Source organism: Somniosus microcephalus, chromosome 7 (genome assembly GCF_052327205.1).
Source record: "Somniosus microcephalus isolate GS21.2 chromosome 7, FLI_Smic_1.0, whole genome shotgun sequence".
Classification (NCBI taxonomy): Eukaryota; Metazoa; Chordata; class Chondrichthyes; order Squaliformes; family Somniosidae; genus Somniosus; species Somniosus microcephalus.
In genome coordinates, this window is record NC_140993.1 from 86,502,756 (window position 1) to 86,516,529 (window position 13,774).

At 40.8% G+C, this 13,774-nt stretch overlaps 1 protein-coding gene across 1 annotated transcript in view; it reads left to right on the forward strand.

Annotated features, from left to right (window-relative positions):
- The window catches only part of calb1 (calbindin 1), a 69,342-nt gene that overhangs the window by 45,023 nt on the left and 10,545 nt on the right, over positions 1–13,774 (forward strand). Inside the window, exons 7-9 of the mRNA XM_085992707.1 lie at positions 5,868–5,923; positions 6,025–6,064; positions 6,850–6,903. Coding sequence (XP_085848833.1) covers positions 5,868–5,923; positions 6,025–6,064; positions 6,850–6,903 — 150 coding nt within the window. The remainder of the gene's footprint in view (positions 1–5,867; positions 5,924–6,024; positions 6,065–6,849; positions 6,904–13,774) is intronic.

Genomic DNA, 13,774 nt, shown 5'->3' on the forward strand with positions numbered 1-13,774 from the left:
GCTGCGTTCCGATTTCTGGGATGCGGCCCGAGTCCCCTCGGCTGTGCCGGTTGCTGGACCGCTGGGCTGCGGCCCGAGTCACCTCGCCTCCTCGAACTCGGTCCCGATGCCGCCGACTCAACCACCGCTGCTGAAGCCCCGTGTGGCTGCCGTTCACTGGTTTGTGTAGTTCTTCTCTTGTTTCTTTTTTTTTTTGCTTTGGCTTTTTTTTTCCTCTATTTTCCTCTGGGTTTTTTTTTTTTTGGTAGTCTTTCTGGCGGTCTTTTCCTTCTCTACTTTGTCTAGACTAATCTAAACTTATACTAAACTAAACTAAACTAACTTAACTAGAACTAAATTTAATTTTAAAACCTTTTAAAAATTGAAATGAAACTTTTTTTCCCCACTTTAGACACTAAAAACACTAAAATCTCAGCAGCCCATCTTCAGCGTGTGTATTCACTCCGTCTGCTGGAACTCACTCTCACTGATGCAGACTCGCATAGGGCGATCTTAGCACAGAGCACGATGTTTGAATTCCTGCTGATTTCTGGAAGTGGAAGTTGGACAATAAGAGCTTCTTCTGATGCACAGTAATCAGTTATTATTTGCCAGAAGCAGCTCTGATTGGTCCAACTTCCACTTCTAGAAATTAGAGGGAATTCAAACATTGTGTGCTGTGTTTTTGATTGCCAGTCTACCCTACCAAAGCAGGAAGGTGGCATGAGGCTAAATCGGTGGCAGCTGCAGGCACCCATCAGGTCAGCAGTGTCTCTTCACAATATTTTGCTACCAGCCCAGATGATCCATGCCTGAATTGATATCTGCACTGAGCTGTCATATCAAATTAAAGTGTTCTGAGTCCTATATAACTGCCGTGGCTCTGACGTTTGCTGTTAGATAATTATGAAAGAATGAAGCTTTTTGTGAAGCATAAAGTGGAGGATGTTGATCCCGTGGAAGGAACAAGTAGAGCTGGGCAAAAGAAAAATTAGCAATAGGATCCTTCCTGCTTGAACTTGGGGTTCAAATTCACTGGTTCTGACAAAGATCATCAATGTGTTGTCCGTGCTTAAGTTCTTGCACAGAATAGCATGAAACCAAGCAAATAAACCTCTTGCGCCTGAAAGGACAGAAGAATGTAATCAAAGAGGTTCAATGGCTGTCTGGTGGTAAAGTTTATTGGCAAGGATCTGCAAATTCAGGGAAGAGTGCCACATGTTTTTAATCAACTCTGAATCACTACTTCATCATCATTTGCTCGAACAGCACTTCCAGGTTTTACTGAGCTATTTGGCTGACATATTTGACAGGCTCAATGAACTTAACCTTTCTTTGCAAGGTAAGAACTGTAACATTTTTATCATGCATGAAAAAATACAGAGCTTTGTCAAAAAACGTTTTTCTATGAAGTTTGTGCTGCACGATAATGTATCTACGTTCCCAACATTGTCTTCTGTTATTATGAACTGCGAAATGGCGGTCCTAGAAGTTAAAGATGTAATTCTGGAGCATTCGTCTCAGCTGTGCACAAAATTCAGTGAATGTTTTCCTGAAAGAGAGGCAAATGAATTGCAGGATTTTCCTTGGATTCGAAATCCGTTTTCTGAGCACTTTGTAGCAAAGGCCAAGATTGCTGTGAGTCTAACAGAGAATTGAATCGACAGTATTGGTTGACTCTGCTTCAAGAGACAATTTTAAAGTCATGCCTCTTGATTGGTTCTGGCTCTCAATTCAAAAAGAGTTCTCTGAGTTATCTCAAAGAGCCATTGAAATACTTGTCCACTTTGCTCAATGTATCTGTGTGAAATGGGATTTTCGCCACTTATTTACATCAAAAACAAATATAAAAGCAGCTTGAATGTAGAGACTGATTTGTGGTTGAAACTCTCCAAACTCAAACCAAGATTCCACAAACTGTGCGCCAGTACATAGGCTCAACCTACTCACTGAGACAGAGTGAGTCATTAAGTGTTACATTGAGTTACATCGAGTCTACAGCACAGAAACAGGCCATTTGGCCCAACTGGTCTTTGCTGGTGTTTATGCTCTACACGAGCCTCCTCCTACCCTCTTCATCTAACCCTATCAGCATACCCTTCTATTCCGTTCTCCCTGATGTGCTTAACTAGCTTTCCCTTAAATGCATCTATGCTATTCACCTCAACTACTTGTGGTAGCGTGTTCCACATTCTTACCACTTTTTGGGTAAAGAAGTTTCTCCTGAATTCCCTATTGGATTTATTAGTGACTCTTATATTTATGACCTATAGTTTTGGACAAGTGGAAACAGTTTCTCCACGGCTACCCTATCAAACCCTTTCATTACCTTAAATAATTCCATCAAGTCACCCCTCTGCCTTCTCTTTTCTAGAGAAAAGAGCCCCAGCCTGTTCAGCCTTTCCTGATAAGGATATCCTCTCAGTTTTGGCATCATCCTTGTGAATCATTTTTTCACCTTCTCTAATGCCTCTGTATCCTTTTTATAATATGTAGACCACAACTGTTCACAGTACTCCAAGTGTGGTCTAACCAAGGTTCTATATAAGTTTAACATAACTTCTCTGCTTTTCAATTATATCCCTCTAGAAATGAACCCCTATGCTTGATTTGCTTTTTTCATGGTCTTATTAACCTGTGTCGCTACTTTTAATGATTTGTGCATCTGTACCCCCAGATCCCTTTACTCCTCTACCCCATTTAGACTATTATCCAAGCAGTATGTGGCTTCTTTATTCTTCCTACCAAAATGCACCATCTCACACTTATCTATATCAAAATTCATTTGCCAATTACATGCCCATTCTGCAAGTTTATTAATCTCTTGTATTTTGCCACATTCTTCCTTTGTATTAACTACACCCCCAAATTAGTGTCTTCCACAAATTTTGAAATTATACTTCTGATTCCTGAGTCTAATTTGTTAATGTAAATTGTGAACAACAGTGGTCTAAGCACCGATCCCTATGGAACACCACTTCCCACCTTTTGCCAGTCTGAGTAGCTACCCTTAACCCCTACTCTGTTTTGTTTTGTAGCCAGCTTGCTGTATATTTTGCTACCTGTCCCTTGACTCCCCTGACCTTAGTCATGGGCCTACTATGCGGTACCTTATCAAAGGCCTTTTGAAATTCCAAATATATTACATCTACTGTTATGTTCAAGTTTATTCAGTTGTATAGTACTGGTACTGTGCTATTTATGTTGCTTTCTGTCTTAAGCAATATGTTATGTTAGCGGAGAAAATAAAATTCTGTGTGGGGGTGAAACTGGTCTTCGTCAGTAGGGGCTGATACCAAATCGGCAGCCCATTTTACACTGCACTCAACCATTAACTTCAATGGAAAAGAAAATCATGTGCGGTGTACAACGGAATGCCGATTTGGCATCAACAGTTTTGCACTACTGGTGAAATCTAATTTCAACCCCACTGTTCCTCAAAAAGAGTGGAGGCCCACATGGAGTGTGAATCTCCAAAGGGGGGCTCAGAAAAAGAAAGTTTGGGAACCTCTGGTCTAGAGCATGTACCACCTCACCAAAAAAGTTCAGTGCATATCAGAAAAACACTGGCAAAGAGGATATCTATGTTCTCAACCATAAAACGGCCTTTACAAGTTCTTTGCTCCATTTTCACTAAGATTTGCAGACTGCACAGCTGGATGTACAAATTATTCGTGATTAGTACCACTGAACTGACAGTTGAAGTGCTGGAGAAGTGTGAGAAGAGCATTATCACAGGTGTGTTCTGTTGCTCACTATTCTGATGACATATTTAGAGTTAATATGAACCAAATTACTCAGACTCACCAGGGATAGACACAGTTGCCAAAAGCATTCTTCAGGTTTGTAAGGTCCTTACGTGAGCAGCAAACAGCTTTATTTTTTGTTTGTTTTGTGATCTAATATATAATTCATACCTTAATGATGACAGATATTAAATACAAAATAGGGGGCAATCCTGTGGTGTGACCTGTCGACCTACTTACTGCCATTTAAAAATGTTACTATTACACTTCGGGCAATACTATGCTACTCCGTCTTGTATGTGACCTAATCTGGAATAGAAATTGCTATTTTTTTTGTGAACTTTGCATTCTTGAAAGTAAGATTCCAGAGCAAGAACTAGCACAGATAGTTTGTAGGATAAAATTCACTTTAAACTTCTCTTACAGTCGACAAAAAAGTCCAATCTTAGAAGACTGTGCACTCACATCTCCTCTAATGGCTTCTTCTTTCTCCAATTATCTATATATACGACTCCTTGATGACATCATCTGCAAGCATGTCAGTTTTCACATGTATGCCGAGTATACCCAACTCAACTTATCTGCCACCCCCAAAGCTGTTGACGTTCTATCTGATTGCCTGTTCCAGTAGGATGAACCACGTTCCCTCCATCTCATTGTTGGCTGCGATTAGAGTATACAAGTCCGGTAGGGGAGCTAGTACCAGTATAGGCATGATGACCTACCTCTGTACCCAAATTTCTGAGATTCTTTTGTAGGCAAATTGTTGCAAAATATCATTTACTATTTTTAGGGAAATAGTCATTACAAATCAGAAGGAAATGATTTTTTTTTAATTGTATACAATTACAGATTATTTTTATCATGTAATGTTATTAAATCTTGTGGATTTATAGTGAGGCTAATGTTTTCCTCAAAATGCCTTACAGATTACTTTTACCTAAACTAGATAACACTGGTAAGAACCATCACCATTAAGAGATGGGGGGAAAAACACCACAAAAAAAAAACAGCTTGAAAAGCACTAAAGTTGGCATGGATTGAACAAATAATTTTAAAATCACATGATCAGTAAAAATGTGAAGAGTAGAATAAAAATAAATTGAAAAATAAACAGAATTATATTTTAATAGATTAAATACAATCTCAACATCATTGCTCTATTTAGGTCTGTTAAAGTATTGAGCAATTAGTATAATTATGGACAATGGCAGTACTCTGTTCAATTTATAGTACGGCTTAAGCTTTTAACTACTGAAGGAAGATTTCAAGAAAAAACATGGATGGAAAGGAACATCTAATGCTACTCAGTCTAGACTGTGTTACATACAAATAATTCACATTTGAAAATAGGGAAAAGTAGTTGTTTAGGTATCAGTCTGACAATTTTATATATATACGTTCAAATAACTGATCTGTGTAGACCCAAACTTGAAAGGATTACAAATCTTCCTAGGCCCTCCCCCCCCCATCCCCATACACCTGATAATCAACCTTTATCAAATAAAAATAAATGGAAAACTATTGTGATTCCCTGCTATGAATGTTTATCTTCAGCTGATAATATGCTGAAGCACTGCATGTTGTAAGATACTAAAGAATAGAACAAACGCAGCTAATTGGCAGAAATTAAATGACAGACTATGGAATCTGCAAAGGATATTCAGAATTGGTACTTAAAGGGTTATGTCTCCTGGTGTCTTCCCTATAGATTTGTTTGCATGTCTCAATTTCTCCTGCTGGACATGGTGTGCCAGGTGTAAACAATGTAGTATGCTCAAATCAACATTCTGGTCACACATAAACCAGCTATCAACTGCACTCACAAACAAAGCAGATCAGCATCCATGTGACTAAGTGACTTGGGATTTATTAAGTTAGATACAGGGGTAGCAAACAGTCAAATAGAATAAGTAGTATAAGCATATCGGGTCATTGAGATAGAAATGACTACAAAAGGAATTTAAGTTTCAAACTATCATCATTTAACTTCTTTATCTGTGAGTTGTAGTCCTATAATATGAAAAACCCTCAATTTCCCAATGCAACATTTTGTTTTTTAAAATTCTGACTTCATTTAAACTTTCTGAACAGGATAAATGTTTGATTCATTTTAGGAAACTTTCATTTTTATTTTTTAAGCTCAAAATGTTCGATTCAAATAATGATGGAAAGCTGGGACTGGGTGAAATGGCAAGGTATTTCATTTTGAATACAATTTATTTTTTAAAGCAACAAAATTATTTATGTAATATATAAATACATAAACTACATATATGCAAAATTCATTTTTGAATAGGTTACTTCCTGACAAAGAAAATTTTCTTCTCAACTTTCAGGTAGGTGTCATTTGACAGTTTAAAAAGAAATTCCATCCAACCATGTATAGGGACAAAAGGGGTTCTGTATATTTTAGCAACTGGGGCTATTATAGATTTGATTTGTAGAATGGAGTGCGCATGTACCCTCAGCCTCACAAGACACATAACACTGCAGAAATTCTTGCATATGCATGCACTTTCTGTAACTGTCATTTTCTATAACTGTTGTGCTTATTTCCAGCACACTTTCCTGTCATACCAGAATTTACTTATCATTTTGCTTTTGTTGGAGACCTGTAGCTTCCATCGCCAGGGTTGATGGCAGTGTGCTGCTATTTACAAGTCATCCTGACACACACTTCCACATTAGGTGCTACTGCACTATCCCACCTGAAGCTAACTCAATATCAGTCTCTTAGGTGATCTTGGGCAGGTGTCAGAGTCCCACTTTGAGCGGTAACTGGCTAGAAGTGCTTTTTATTCCCATGCTACATTACATGTTACTGAAAGCCAATTTTTATTTTAACTGGACCCACGCCGAGCACTCGTTCCTCCTCCCCCTTCTCACTTTTGCCACCTCATTATCCTGGTCTCCCTTAAATAGCACTTCAGCACTATCCACTTCACTGGTTTTTACGACATCTCGGATTTCTCCATAATCTCCGATTCACCATGAGCAATGTCATAGAAGGTCCACTCATATATATATTTGTAGATGCCTTAAATGCTCTAGTAATCAGTTGTAAGTTACAGAACAATCATTTAATACAACATTCAATGAGAATTTTTTTTCCATTTTACAGGGGGTGAATATGTCTGCAAAAGAATTTAATGATATCTTTGACTATTATGATCAGGTAAGTTTTCTAAAATCTAATTTATTAGCTTTTAATTACCTACATATATCACCAGGGGCATGTTGCTACAAGAGAATCAGTGTAAGGTCTTCACTTGGTTTCAGTATCTTAAAGGGGAAAGTTGTCATTTATGGATGAAAAGAACTCAGGAGAACTCAGCGTCATTTAATTATTATGCAAGGGACAATGAGATTTCACAATTAAATAGTTTCTAATGTGAAGAACATTATCACGATGCAGAAAAAATGTTGTTCTGTAGCACATTTCAGATGAGGAACTCTCCTCTGCAAAATCAGGTGGGATTGCAATGGAGAATAAAGGACAATTCTGGTGGTGAGGCTACTGCCGCTGATCAGGATTTTCTTTCCCTGCTCACTGCAGTGGCAACTGACTGCTCCTTCCGCACATGCTGCATTCAGGAAGAGGCGTGGCACAGATCCCTGGTGAATTTACCTCCTGTCTGCCCCACATACTGTCGCTTGTGGAAGGTGGCAGTGGGCTGCATAAAGCCCCGAGTTCTCATAATGGAGAGAGATGGCCTGTAGAAGCCTTCTCTCCCTTTAAGTTGGGCCCAACATTTTACTGCTTAAGGCCTTAGTCTTGTCCGAGGCGAAGGCTTTCAGTGGAAGCCTAGCTGCCATCTTCAGGGTGCTTCTGCCCTGTTATGGTCTGGTTGAGCCGAATGGCTTGTTTCTGTGCCATGTATCCTATGTAATCCTATGAAATGGTCACTTGCCACCTCTACTGGTGCTGCAGTAGAATTCCTGCTGCATTCCGGATGTCCTGCCCTCACACTGGCAGGCTCCCTCTTGACAGAGGGTGTCCCACAGTGGAACCCACCGTGCATATGGAATGAAACTCCAAACCAGGACAAGAGTAGGTCCCACCCTGCCGGAACTCTGCTCTAAAAGGGAGGGTTCCTCTCCAGAGTATCTCAAAACTTGGCAAACAAATTATTGGAGAAAACAATCCCCATTAAATATTAAGATTATTAACATTAATGATAAATTCTGATTAAGTATGTACTCTGTAACATGACAGCAGGAACACTTACTTCACAATCCAGTGGTTACAGGTTTAAGTTCCAGTGCTAAACTGATACTCAGGCCTGCTAGCCTAATTATCATGAGTTTTATGACCCTGTCAGTCAGGATCCCTGAAGTGGAGAGCATTGAAAGGCATTATCCATCCCAACTAACTACAAATACAGTTCTTGGCATCTACTCAATAATGATCAAAAACACTGCAATTCAGATAGGAGGTAAGTAATTTTAAGGAAGAATTGTTCTGGTCACTATGTGTGGGAAAATCATGTTAGTTTGAATGTATTTATAATAGGCTGGAATTTGGTGTAAAAAAAATTGCATGAACAACGTACAATGCTATTAATGTGTAAATCGGCCAGCAACTTGTAGCGAGGAAGATAACCCATAAATTGTGAATCTCCACAAGTTACTGAACGATTTGCACTGCTCCACCGTTAGCCTTGCAAAAACAGCATCTCATACTTAACCTCCGTGAGTTTCATGAAGATGCTTAATTTTCACATTGATTGCCCATTAAACTCACCACAGAAAGTTATGTCATTAATTAATAATGTAAGCAGGTTTTCAATGACATGATAATTGTTAATGACTGCTGTACTGTCCTCCCTACGTGTATGTGTCTGTACGCAGTTAGACAGCCAGCCAAACTCCTTTCAATAATGACATGGGAGTCAGGATGTAGCGTCCAAGCTCCGATGTTTAATAATGCCACACTTGCATGAGGTCAATGAAACAATACAAATCAGTTGCATTGGGTTGGAGTAAAACTGAGAAAGAAAAAAGAAAGAAATGCACCTTGTTACATACATGAGATATAACTAACATCTAAACATGAATATGTAATGAAACCATTCAACTCACAGGCAATGCTTTCGAAGGCGTAACAATGTAAGATTGCAGCGGATTAACTTGCAGCATGCTCCATGCTGATGTGGCCTCTTTGTTTGCTATCACTATACTACTTCCTGTTGAGTGACCCTACTGGCCATTTCCATTTACTGCCACCTACTGGCGGCAACAAAACGTAACTCCTGCAATTATAAGGCAGAACAACTGCCAATCAACCTCTCTGAAAGTGAACAATAGTGTGGAGTCTCATTCCTTCAGGTTGTGAATTGATGTAGATGTTTAAAATGACAAATTTTAAATTAATTCACCTTCCTTCTCAGTCCTTCCCCTGTTCATTTCTCAAAACTTAAATCTCATTGGTTAAGGAGATACACTGTTGGTCCTGTCGTTCACCAAGGTCCCAGATAGCCTGTTGCCCTCGCTGCTCCGTTATCAACTCGCACATTCAGCAACTTACAGGGCAAAAAGTCTTCGAGCTGCAGGGTTCAGGAAAAAGTCTAACTAACCAGGCACGGCACGAGATGCCATGCTCCAGCAAATTCCGTGCCAATGTCACTGCACGTAATGACCAGAGCATAAGGAGGGAACCTCTTCTGTAGAACAGTACTTAGAAATATGAAATATATTCTTCAAAACACTTGGCTCTAAAATTACCTGAGGAACTAACATATGAACATTTGATGGACTGGATATTGCAGTAGAAATATGTGGAAGTCAGACAGCAACTTCCGCTGACCACACATGCGCTGTTAAATGCGGAAATCAGGAATTTACTGTCAGAGATGCCCTGCTCCTCCAAAAGCTGTGCGAAAATGGTATCTCGCCAAGAAACTCACCATTGAATTACATTGAATGGCGTGAAGTTGCTGTACTTTCCGGATTATGTCGCAACTAAACTCGCCAAAAAAGTTAGGGCTTGTCCATTCCAGTTTAAGTACCTTTTATCAGCATGGTAAGTCTTAATTACTGCCAAACAACCTCTCTGGCACTGAAAATTTACTTTTCCAAACGTGGAGTCTTATTCCTTCACATTTTAATTCTTGTTGGAGATTTTTTTTTAAATTAAATATTCTTTTTTTAATTTTCTCTTTCTGTCTCTTAATTCTCTTTCTTAATTGAATCTTTATTTCCCTCTTTATTTCACTTTCTGTATCTGATTTGACATTGAATTCAATATTCTAACTGACACTTACTTCCTGGTTCAAATTCTGCACTGCTCATTAACAATTCTTCAATCTGATTGGTTAAGGAGATGCACTGTTGCTTGCAGGTCCCAGATGCTCTATACAGGGTGCTGCCTTTTTGGATATTTGGCTGACAGGAACTTCAAGAGTTAAAGCCTATAGAATGTTCAAATGATCTCGCGGCTGGAGAAGAACTTGGAGTGGGAGGATTCAGTTATCGTGGTCCATGTCGGAACCAACGACATAGGTAGAACTAAGAATGAGGTCCTACTGAGGGAGTTGAGCAGCTAGGGTCTAAATTAATCAGCACAACCTCAAGGGTAATAATCTCTGAATTACTACCTGAGCCACGCGCAAATTGGCATAGGGTCAAGCAGATCAGAGAGTTAAATGCGTGGCTCAAAGAGTGGTGTGGGAAGAAAGGGTTTCAATTCATGGGGCACTAGCACTGAGGAAAGAGGGAGCTGTTCCGTCGGGACGAGTTCCACTTAAACCGGGCTGGGACCAGCGTCCTGGCGAATCGAATAACTAGGGCTGTATTCGTCAGGAAAATGCTGGAATCCATTGTTAAGGAAGTGGTATCAGGGCACTTAGAAAATCATAACATTATTAGGCAGAGTCATGGTTTTATGAAAGAGAAATCGTGTTTGACAAATTTATTAGAGTTCTTTGAGGATGTAACTAGCAGGGTAGATAAAGGGGAACCAGTGGATGTAGTGTATTTGGATTTCCAAAAAGCATTATGGGGAATAAGGAAATGGCTTTAAACTAAAAAAAAGGGGGGGTCAGGTGAGGGGAAATTTAGAAATCTGAAGAGAAAGGTCAAGACAATAGAGCAGTGTAGCGATTTGGGTAAAAATAAGCAGAGTGTGACAGGAAGGGACAGAGTTTAATGGTAGCAGTGCATCAGAGAATAAGGTCAAAGCAGGGAATAATGGTAAAAAAAATTAAATTGAAGGCTCTTTATCTGAATGCACAAAGCATTTGTAACAAGATAGACGAACTAGTGGCACAGAGATCTAATAGCCATTACAGAGATGTGGTTGCAAGGTGACCAAGGTTATGAACTAAATGTTCCAGGTTAATTGATGTTTCAAAAAGACAGGCAGAATGGAAAAGGAGGGGGAGTAGCCCTGATAATAAAGGATGACATAAGGACAGTAGAGAGAAAGGATCTCGGCTCGGAAGATCAGGAAGTAGAATCAGTATGGGTGGAGATAAGGAATAACAAGGGGCAGAAAACACTGGTAGGAGTGGTATATAGGCCCCCTAACAGTAGCTATACCGTTGGACAGAATATTAATCAAGAACTAGTAGGAGCTTGTAACAAAGGTAATGCAATAATCGTGAGGGACTTTAACCTTTATATAGACTGGACAAATTAAATTGGCAAAGGTAGTCTGGAGGATGAGTTCATGGAATGCATTCGGGACAGTTTCCTAGAACAATACATCATGGAACCAACCAGGGAACAAACTATTTTAGATCTTGTATTGTGTAATGAGACAGGGTTAATTAGCAATCTCATAGGAAAGGATCCTCTGGGGCAGAGTGATCATAATATGATAGAATTTCACATTACGTTTGAGAGTGACTTGCCTAAGTCCAAAACTAGAGTCTTAAACTTAAATAAAGCCAATTGCATAGGTATGAGGGGCGAGTTGGCTAAGGTAGATTGGAAAAATAGATTAAAAGGTATGGCGGTAGATAAGCAGTGGCTAGCATTTAAAGAAATAATTCCTAATTCCCAACAAAAATACATTCCATTGAGAAACAAAAACTCCACAGGAAAAGTGATCCAACCGCGGCTAACTAAAGATGCTAAGGATAGCATTAGATTGAAAGAAGAAGCTTATAATGTTGTGAAGAATAGTAGTAAGCCTGAGGATTGGGAGAGTTTCAGAAACCAGCAAAGGTTGACCAAAAAATTGATAAAAAGGGAAAAAATAGAATATGAAAGAAAACTAGCAAGAAATATAAAAGCAGATTGTAAGAGCTTCTACAAGTATGTAAAAAGGAAAAGAGTAGCAAAAGTAAACATTGCTCCCTTAGAGGCTGAGATAGGAGACATTATTATGGGGAAAAAGGAAATGGCAGAAATGTTAAACAAATATTTTGTATCTGTCTTCACAGTAGAAGACACAAAAAGCATACCAAAAATGGTGGGGAACCAAGGGTCTAATGAGGGTGATTACCTTAATGTAATTAATATAAGTAAAGAAAAAGTACTAGAGAAACTAATGGGACTAAAAGCCGACAAATCCCCTGGACCTGACAGCCTACGTCCTAGGGTCCTAAAAGAGGTGGCTGAAGAGATAGTGGATGCATTGGTTTTGATCTTCCAAAATTCCCTAGATTCTAAAACAGTCCCAGCGGATTGGAAGGTCATTAAGTAACACCGCTATTCAAGAAAGGCAGGAGAGAGAAAACAGGGAACCAGAGGCCAGTTAGCTTGACATCAGTCGTCGGGAAAAAGCTGGAATCCATTGTTAAGGAAGTGGTATCAGGGCACTTAGAAAATCATAACATGATTAGACAGAGTCATGGTTTTATGAAAGAGAAATCGTGTTTGACAAATTTATTAGAGTTTTTTGAGGATGTAACTAGCAGGGTAGATAAAGGGGAACCAGTGGATGTAGTATATTTGGATTTCCAAAAAGCATTCGATAAGGTGCGACATAAAAGGTTATTACACAAGATTAGGGCTCATGGGGTTGGGGGTAATATAGTAGTGTGGCGTTGGGGAAACACTGTGTATGTAGATAAACCTGTATAATCCCCTTTTAACTGCTGTATTCCCCTCCCCCCGCAAGACAGTTGCAAGCTGAGAGGAATAAGGCATGTTCAGACTTGCCTGCTGCTGAGAGAAGGAAAACCAATCAGGTTCCAGCAGGTGACCAATCTGTGAGTCATCACAGGTTCGCGGGCTTTACGAATTCAGTACTGTATTGTGAGAGTTGGAGTAAAGACCTATTTCTTGTAGCTCGCTGTGTTGCCTATTTCTTTACGCGGGAGACTGTAGTCTCCCACATTGGTGACCCCGAATGTCGGCGGCCGAAGCCCCCGACTCACGTAGCCCTACAGAGGCCAGCAACGACCCAATGGCAACCAGCAGCAGCCCGATGTCGGCCGGCGCCGCGTCCTTGAAGCTCCCCACCTTCTGGGAACACCAAGCACCAGCTTGGTTCGCGCACACGGAGGCCCAATTCACCCTTCGCAGGGTTCAAGACGATGAAGAAAGGTACCTCCACGTAGTCTCAGCACTAGCAAGCTCCACCGGCACCGAAGTTCTCGACCTGCTGGGGAACCCACCACAGACCGGCAAGTACGCAACCATTAAGAGCCGCTTGCTGCAGGCTTACGGCCTGTCCGGGGAGGAGAGGGCCCGTAGGCTTCTTTCACTACCAGGCCTCGGCGACTCTACCCCGACCCAGTTGATGAGCCGGATGCTTGCGCTCCTGGGCTCTGAACCGCAGTGCTTCTTGTTTCGGGCCCTTTTCCTCAGCCTGCTTCCTCAGCAGGTACAGACTGTCTTCGCGGGGTCCCCGATCACGGACTGTGTACAACTGGCAGCCGCCGCGGACAAAGTCTTCGCCGTCGCCCAACTCGGCTGTGCAGCCGCGAGGCTCCCCGACACCACCGAGCGCGCGCCGCCACGCCAGGCCGCAGAACTATGCTACTACCATGCGCGTTTCGGCCACAAGGCCCAACGCTGCAGAGCACCCTGCTCTTTCGATCAAACCAAGATGGCCGCCCGGCCCAACGCGCCAGCCCCGCGCCGCCGTCTAGGCC